Below are 8,707 nucleotides of genomic sequence, written 5' to 3' on the forward strand. Positions count from 1 at the left end.
CACACACACACACACACACACACACACACACACACACACACACACACACACACACACACACAGGGAGACTGAAGAGGGACATTACTACATAGAAATATCATGTTTAGCCAATATTTTATAAAAAATAAAATACATATTACAATTTACATTAACATACAATACACACACACACACACACACACACACACACACACACACACACACACACACACACACACACACACACACACACACACACACACACACACACACACAGGGAGACTGAAGAGGGACATTACTACATAGAAATATCATGTTTAGCCAATATTTTATAAAAAATAAAATACATATTACAATTTACATTAACATACAATACACACACACACACACACACACACACACACACACACACACACACACACACACACACACACACACACACACACACACACACTAGGATAAAATATGAGTTAGGTTTACTTAGCAGAAGAAAATAAGCACGCAGAAATATAATTTTCAGTTTCCTACCACACCAAGAGACTTTTCCTTTCTTAACACAGTGAATGGAGGTGCAATGAAGTGAGACCATTGACAGAACACACATGAATAAGTTAGGGCTAAAAGGAGCTGAAAAGACATAGATGAATGATATTGAATAACACATGACACACACACACACACACACACACACACACACACACACACACACACACACACACACACACACACACATCTCACTAAATTAAATAGAAAAGCTTCATAAACATAATTTGACCTTCAATGACCTTTCATTCTGGATCTGCTGAATTCAAAACAGCAATACATCTGACCTTGAATGACCTTGTGTCCTGGGTCTTGCTGAGGTCAACATATACCAACATTCCTCACTAAATAACCAAATTTCATGCAACTTGACCTTAAATGACCTGTATTCTGGGCCATACTAAGGTCATTTTGCAAGATTTGAATGAATATACCTTTTCTTGTGTCTGTTCTCTACCTAATCATGTGTGTGTGTGTGTGTGTGTGTGTGTGTGTGTGTGTGTGTGTGTGTGTTTCCATCAATACACACACACACACACACACACACACACACACACACACACACACACATATACACAGATGCATAGATACATACATACATACAAACAGCAGTAGCAGCATTATGAAAACAACTTAATTTTCTTTTTTTTTTTTTTTTTCTGTAAGATGTTATAGTCTTCCACAAACCCAAGGAGGAGGAGCAGGAGGAACATACATACATACATACAAGGGAGAAACAAACACAAAAATTTACAGCATTACTCCAGAGAGACATTGCTAAATACAACCACTCAACCCCAAATTCACTGTCATAATATACCATATATCTGCTGAACAAAAACAAAACTTGCCTCTTACACAGACAGACAGACAGAGAGAGAGAGAGAGAGAGAGAGAGAGAGAGAGAGAGAGAGAGAGAGAGAGAGAGAGCATCCCCACCCCTAACATACTTCACAAGATAGGGACATTGCAAAATATTCTCTAACCATTTCTTGTGACGTCAGCTCTTTAACTGTTGGCAAATCCGAGCTGGTTGGAGTCCTGAGTGGCCACTTGTGGGAAGGCACGGAAGGCAAATGCACACTGCACCTTGCACACGTGGTCATTCAGAATAGACTCAGGACTGTAGGACTGGGCCAGGTGGAAGCAGTTGTCTATCTTGAGGCTCTGGCAGACAGGCTGTGGAGGAGAGAGAGACAGAGAAACACTCAGCTTTGTATATAAGTGGACTCCAGGTACCATTGTTAGTTGAGGCTGGCAGACTAGCTGTGAGAGAGAGAGAGAGAGAGAGAGAGAGAGAGAGGGAGAAATACTTAGATTTGCCTTTAGGGAGTCTCTAGGCACTTGTTAATTGAGGCTCTGGCAGACAGGCTGTGGGGGTTGGGTTTAATAAGCAGATAAACAGACAGATAGGCACTTCCAGGCATTGATAGCATTATAAATAGCAAAACAAACAGACAAACAGACAGACAGACAGATGCACAAGACTCACCCCTTCCTTGGTACAGGTGCACATAACACAAGGAGAGATGCGTTCTGCTCCACTTATGTCGATGTTAGTCTTGCCTACGCCACATGACACACGCTCTTTCCACAGCTCAAGGTTCACCCCGGGGAGGTCGCGACATGACACTCGGGGGTTCCTGGGGGTGAGGAAGGGATAAGGGGATAGCATTTTGTCTGTGTCTGTATGTGTGTGTGTGTGTGTGTGTGTGTGTGTGTGTGTGTGTGTGTGTGTGTGTGTGTGTGTGCAGGAGCAGTACTTACAGGAAGGGGTCTGGAAGGTCAAAGACAGACCACTGTTCACTTTCCACATAGTCACAGTTGTCACACAGAAGCTTGGACAGTGTCACCTGTAGAGAAGAGACACACTTGAGCTCATTTGTTTGCTGCTAAAACACTTAATTTGTTAAGTAAGATCAAGATAAGTTAGCTAATTTGATTAGTAAGGTTAGACATAACTAGATTTAGGACAGATTAGGTAATTAAGTTAAGTTTTGAGTAGATTTGGCAAGGTTACTTAGATTTTAAGTTGATTTGATAAGTAAGGTGATTTACTTTTACTAATGCTACTATTATTTCTACTACTATTATTCCTTTCTATCCTATGGCTGACTGGGATAAGAATGTGTGTGTGTGTGTGTGTGTGTGTGTGTGTGTGTGGCTTGTGTGGGATTGCCAGCCTGGTATATAAAGAGAAATGAACTATTGCTATTACTACTACTGCTGCTCACCACCCACAGACAGAGATACTACTGCTACTATTATTACTATTACTACCACCACTACTTAACACCAACAGAGATAGTATTACTACTACTGCTACCACCACCAGCACTCATTACTCACAGATGGATAGACTACTGCTACTGTTACTACCACCACCACCACCACCACCAAGGAAGACCCACCTTTCTTATTTCAGTGAGCTGAGGGTCGGTGAAGCGCACAAGTGGGTCAGCATTCTCATACCAGAACCGGTCACAGCAGCGGAGGTTCCTGAACTGAATGCCGAGGGTGCAGCCGAACGTGGGACCGACCAGTCCACCGTGCAGCGGCGTCTCAATCAATCCACCAGTGAACAGATCTATGTCATCCACGTGTGCGTACGTCCGTTTCATTCGCTCGATCACCGGCCTCGCTATCTCCCTGTGCAGGTCATCAAACGACCTCGCCCTGGTCAGGTTACAGAGGGCCCTGTACTCATTGTAAGGCTGCAGTCCATGGTCTCTGCCTCGCTGGATGTTGAGGGCAGCCAGGTCCAGGCCAGAGAATGGCTGCCGCTTGTCTTCAAAGAGATGGTTGGTCACCTCATCTGTCAAGAACTGGTCCAGTGTCTCCATGGACACAGTAGTCAGGCCGCGGATGATCTCATCAAGCATCCCAGGCTGGTAGAGTAGGTCTGGGTTGAAGAAGTGTTCGCTCAGCTTGACAGGAGGGTTGCGCTTGGCAAATATTCCGTCCATGCGCTCCAGGGAAGGCTTGAGTAGAGAGTGGCCAAAGCGGAAGGCTATGCCAAATTCATTGAGCACTGTTGGGTTGCAGTATGCATCGTAATCTGAGAGAGAGAGAGAGAGAGAGAGAGAGAGAGAGAGAGAGAGAGAGAGAGAGAGAGAGAGAGATAGTCATTAGGAGTGCAGTGTGTTAGAGGGAAATGTTGCACACATACACACACACACACACACACACACACACACACACACACACACACACACACACACACACACACACACACACACACACACACACATTAACCTACCTTCAGAATAGCCCTCAGGCAGCAAGTTAAGCTCATACAGATTAACAGCGTTCCACCCCAGCACCCTTGGCAGCCACTCATTGTACGTGACATGCTGGTTGATGGCCGTCACGATACGCCGGGCATTTTGGAAGAGCTGCTCATCATTCCAGTGTTTGTTGAGGCGCTTCAGTTCCCCGGCCACTCTGTTGTGTTCACGCATCATCAGAGTGTGTAGCGCAGCCAAGCCAGGCTGCTCTGAGGCCCAGGTGTCTCCTGTGGGTGGGAGGAAACAGACAAGTGGATGTTTTCAAGGCTTTCTCTCTGTTTTTTCCTCTTATTCACTCAGTCATACACACACACACACACACACACACACACACACACACACACACACACACACACACACACACACACACACACACACACACACACACACACACACACACACAGACAAACAAAAAACATACTCTTTGAAGGGTCTCTATTTCTCTTCCTCTCTCTCTCATTCACCCATTCAGTCAATCACATACACATAAATGACTCTTTAAAGACTCTCTCTCTCTCTCTCTCTCTCTCTCTCTCTCTCTCTCTCTCTCTCTCTCTCTCTCTCTCTCTCTCTCTCTCTCTCTCTCTCTCTCTCTCTCTCTCTCTCTCTCTCTCTCTCTCTCTCTCTCTCTCTCTCTCTCTCTCTCTCTCTCTCTCTCTCTCTCTCTCTCTCTCTCAGTCATATGTAGACAGTGACATCATCTAGTAAGCAATGCAAACAGTAACCTTACCTAACCTTACCTAAGCTAACCTCAGCCAAACACTAACCTCCAGTGAAGCACCGGCCAGAGGGAGCCTGACACTCGTGGTTCTCATTCTCAGTGGGCAGCAGGTCTTTGCCTCGCAGGGGGTTGGGTGTGCCTCGTAGCATGCCGTCCTGCAGGGGTAGTGCAGTAGCAGTAGTAGTACATTATTCTGCATCTCTCTTTCTCCCTCTTTTCAGAACCAATAGGTGTGTGTGTGTGTGTGTGTGTGTGTGTGTGTGTGTGTGTGTGTGTGTATGGGTGTCAGTGGCCAGCCTAGCACTGTGAGATGCTACTACTACTACTACTTTTCAGGTTGTTAGCACCCAGTCAATAGGGAGATTTTAAAACAAGATCAGACTAGTATATAGATGTGGATGACAGATATAGAAGCCTCATGCTGGTTTTCCCCGGTGCTGCACACTTACCGACTTGGTCCTCAGTTGCTGCTGCTCACACTTGTCTGAGCCATAGGTGTGAGAGGCGTCGATGAAGGCAGTCACTTGGTTCATTTGCTCCCGGTAGCCTGGTCAACAAATTACTTGTGTTACGATGGTGATAATGATAATAGCAATGGTAATTCTTTCACTCTTGGGAGCCTGCTTGAAGGAATTATGTTTAAGCAATAGTAATAATATGTTTAGGTGATGAAAGTGTTATTGGTAGTGTTGATTTTCTTCTTTTATCATTTTATTGGCCTTGCTGTGTTAAGTTTAGATGATAGAGACTAAACACACAGACAAACACACAGACACATTATCTCACACTCTATGTGTCTCTCTTTGTCTCCCTCACACCTACATGGAGAAGCAAAGACAAACTATCTCACTCTCTCTATCTGTCTCTCTCTCTCTGTCACATCCCACAAGAGGAAATAGACACACACAGCATACCTTCATATCCTCTCTCTCTCTCTCTCTCTCTCACACACACACACACACACACACACACACACACACACACACACACACACACACACACACACACACACACACACACACACACCTAGAGTCAGCTGGCCTGGCATGGAGCGGGTCAGGGGGATGCAGAATGGCTGGCCAGATGATATATTGACAGGAGGGAAAAATGGATCGTTCTGAGGAATGGCTATGGGGAAACACTCAGGGTGGACTGTCTGGGGAGAGTCACATCTGCGGCAATCCAGAATCGAGTCTTGGAAACCTGGAAGAGAGAGAAGTGAATGTGTTTAGTGGGTGAGGTGAAGAGATGCTGGGCCAGGAGTCAGTGTATTTACAGACATGAGGTAAAGAGAGAATAAGTACTTTTTTTTTTATCAACACATACACAGTTAAGTTAATATTAGAAAACATATACCTGTTAACACTAGAATGAGAAAGAGAAACAGGAGATTTGATAACTAATGGAAAAACCAGATAATGATAAACAACAAAGATAGATTAGGTTAGGAACAGACTAAGAAAATACTCGTATATAGTTTTAGTGACAAGTATGCAGAAATTAAAGAAAACTAGACATATATAGATCAGGAGACAACAAATCAATAGTTTATCAGACCTTGGAAGCTACAACTATGTAAACACACACACACACACACACACACGCACACCTACCTTTGTTGATGGGGGTGAAAATAATATCATGGTCAATAAACTGGCCCCACTGCATGACCATTAGGGTATAGCGGACATGCGGTGCAGACACGTCGTGCATGTTGGCGGAAATGAGCCGAGGGGAAGGGAGAGGCTTGCCGGTGACTGAAGTGACGCGAAATTTAGACAGACCTGGGGATGACAAGAGAAGGTTTAGGGGTACTGGAGTGTATTGTAAAGAAATTCATTTGTTTATCTATCTGTCAGGCTGGCAGTCCCACAGAAGGCAAGGTTTGGGGGTACTTGATTGTACTGTAAGGAAATTGGTTTGTTAATCTATCTATCTGTCAGGTTAGCAGTCCTATAGAAGATAAGGTATGGGGGTACTTCAGTGAGAATTAAGTTTATATATCTATCTGTGAGACTGGCAGTCCTATACAAAGCACAGACAAGGCACCACACACTCACACACACAATAATAACAGTAATATATCTATCTGTCTGTCTGTCTATCTACATACAAGGCTAGCAATCCCACAGAAGCCAGCCCAGACAAGGCACCACACACTCACACACACAATAATAATAGTAATATATCTATCTGTCTGTCTCTCTGTCTACATACAAGGCTAGCATTCCCACACAGGCCAGCACAGACAAGGCACCACAGACTCATTTACAAACATATTTATTTATTCTCTTTCCTAACTTTATCAAGCTTCAGTTCTTTATTTCTTGTCCTGTCCTGATTACTGATCCTGAGAATTTTGCTTATGTCATCCTTGTCATGCTCTCTATATCACTTTGGGACCTCTAGCTGACTGAAATGACTTCTCTCTGATTCTTAACTTTATAAAGCCTGAACACATTATTTATGTTCTATCCCTAACACTAATACAGACACATAGACATCTATCTGATCTACTCTTGACTTTATCCCTTACTTCATCAAACTTAAACACTTAATTTCTTGACCTATCCCAAATACCAACACACACACATGCACACACACATATATATACACACATACACAGACATACAGACAGACAGACACTCACCGTTTTCATAAGAAGGACGTAGGAGTCGACTTTTTGCCCTGAACGACTTGCCGAAGGACGGGAAGTTAAGATTATTGCACCACCCTGTAGCTGTGCGGAAACGCAAAGTGTGGTCGCAGGGCAGTGTCTGGTCGTCACGCTCAAACACGCTAGGAATTTCCGTGATATCGCTGACGTCAGTGTTAGGCAGAACCTCCATCAAATCCAGTACGTTGTTTGGGGAACCTGACTCGATGTCTTTGAGCTGGCCGTCTGCTGCCCGAGTCTTGCGTGACCTGGCTCTGGTGGTGGAGAGACTGTCAGTGGTGAGGCGTGGTAGACAAAACTGTGGTGTTTTTATCATTTTCTCTGTTGTTTTATTGTTTGCTTGGCTTTCTGTTGTTAATTATGGGAAATTTCTGCTGTTTTTGTGTCATGTTCACCTCAAAATACATCAGTCTAAGGCTCTGAATAACCCTTTCACTAACTAATGCACTCATCTATCACACAAACACATACTTGAATCTTCCTGAGGTCTTGCAGTCAATCTGGTTGGTGTCGGCCATGAGGATCTGGGTGTTTGCCGGGCCGCGCTGCACCTTGAGGAGGCCGCCAGAGAAGGCACGCAGCTCGTCACTCTCCTCCTTGCTGGACCCGTAGATCACCGACCCATCAATGAAGGATGTCACTTGGTTGATCTGTTCTCTGGGGCCTGTGTGAAGTGTCACCATTAATAAGACTAGTGAAGCAACATTACATAAACTCAGTGATAGTATTTATGATAGCTCTCTGATAATTTACACCACCATCACCACCCATTACTCACTTACCTGAAGGAATGGGGTCAATATCCACAGGTAAGGGAAATCCTGAGGTTCCTAAGGGGATTTGCTGAAGGGACCTCTCCTCTCTTCCTCCTCTTTCCCCATCCTCTCCTCCTCCCCAGACCTCCATGCCTGCCACAGTCAGCCACAGACACCACCATGTCACCACACAGGCTGTCATACACACTCTGGAGAAGAAATGGAGCGAGATAATGCAATGACACAAAGGGAAACACAATTTTCAGGGTCAGTAATTATATTTAGGAAAATAAATAATTGGTTTAAACTTAATAAAAGGTAGAGGTTAAGAGGGGTCTGATGGTCTTGGAAAGTGGTATAGGGGACATAATAAGAGTGATATAAGCAAAATTCTCCAGGTAGGGCAATAAATAATTGGTTTGTGCTTGATAAAGGCAGAATTAGATTAAAAGGAGGTCTAATCCATTTCTTCAAGTGATATGAGATGCAACAAGGGTGATATAAGCAAAATTCTCTGAGGCAGTAAACAGGGAAGGACAAGAAGTAAAAATGGATTCAAGCTTGAGGATAGATTTAAGAAAGACAGGATAGAATGGAATAGACTCAGCAATCAGGTTGTTAGTACTGAGTCATTGGGGAGCTTTAGACAAATTTATGGATTGGGTGGAAATAAGGTAAGAGCAGAATAACACACACAGCAAAGGTTAAGGTAATATCATAAAGGATAACAATTTATTGGGGCTTC

At 44.0% G+C, this 8,707-nt stretch overlaps 2 protein-coding genes across 3 annotated transcripts in view; both read right to left on the reverse strand.

Moving 5' to 3' along the window:
- Positions 1-295: 295 nt before the first annotated feature.
- LOC135099579 (peroxidasin-like) lies at positions 296-6,328 on the reverse strand. 2 transcript variants are annotated; one of them, XM_064001973.1, is made up of 9 exons: positions 6,144-6,328; positions 5,557-5,733; positions 4,980-5,077; positions 4,577-4,685; positions 3,782-4,036; positions 2,934-3,580; positions 2,290-2,375; positions 2,015-2,165; positions 296-1,701 (listed from the first exon to the last, which is right to left on the reverse strand). In XM_064001973.1, the coding sequence occupies exons 1-9, from the start codon at positions 6,241-6,243 to the stop codon at positions 1,531-1,533; spliced, it is 1,794 nt and encodes a 597-aa protein (XP_063858043.1). In that variant the 5' UTR covers positions 6,244-6,328; the 3' UTR covers positions 296-1,530. The 2 variants fall into 2 exon arrangements, with proteins under 2 accessions (XP_063858043.1, XP_063858044.1); XM_064001974.1 differs by lacking the exon at positions 296-1,701 and adding an exon at positions 1,855-1,893.
- Positions 6,329-6,469: 141 nt separating this feature from the next.
- The window catches only part of LOC135099578 (uncharacterized), a 3,223-nt gene continuing 985 nt past the window's right edge, over positions 6,470-8,707 (reverse strand). Inside the window, exons 2-5 of the mRNA XM_064001972.1 lie at positions 7,990-8,171; positions 7,679-7,871; positions 7,181-7,461; positions 6,470-6,483 (exon numbers count right to left, since the gene is read on the reverse strand). Of these exons, the coding sequence (XP_063858042.1) occupies positions 6,470-6,483; positions 7,181-7,461; positions 7,679-7,871; positions 7,990-8,171 (670 nt within the window). The remainder of the gene's footprint in view (positions 6,484-7,180; positions 7,462-7,678; positions 7,872-7,989; positions 8,172-8,707) is intronic.

This window comes from Scylla paramamosain, unplaced genomic scaffold (genome assembly GCF_035594125.1).
Source record: "Scylla paramamosain isolate STU-SP2022 unplaced genomic scaffold, ASM3559412v1 Contig150, whole genome shotgun sequence".
Lineage (NCBI taxonomy): Eukaryota > Metazoa > Arthropoda > Malacostraca > Decapoda > Portunidae > Scylla > Scylla paramamosain.

Excerpts from the sequence above, each read along its gene's own strand:
- LOC135099579 (XM_064001973.1), bottom strand. The coding sequence starts at position 6,243 with ATGCACGACGTGTCTGCACCGCATGTCCGCTATACCCTAATGGTCATG. Across the intron at positions 2,166-2,289 it reads GACCTTCCAGACCCCTTCCT|GAACCCCCGAGTGTCATGTC; the intron begins GTAAGTACTGCT and ends CCTCACCCCCAG. Across the intron at positions 1,702-2,014 it reads GCACCTGTACCAAGGAAGGG|CCTGTCTGCCAGAGCCTCAA; the intron begins GTGAGTCTTGTG and ends TCTCCTCCACAG.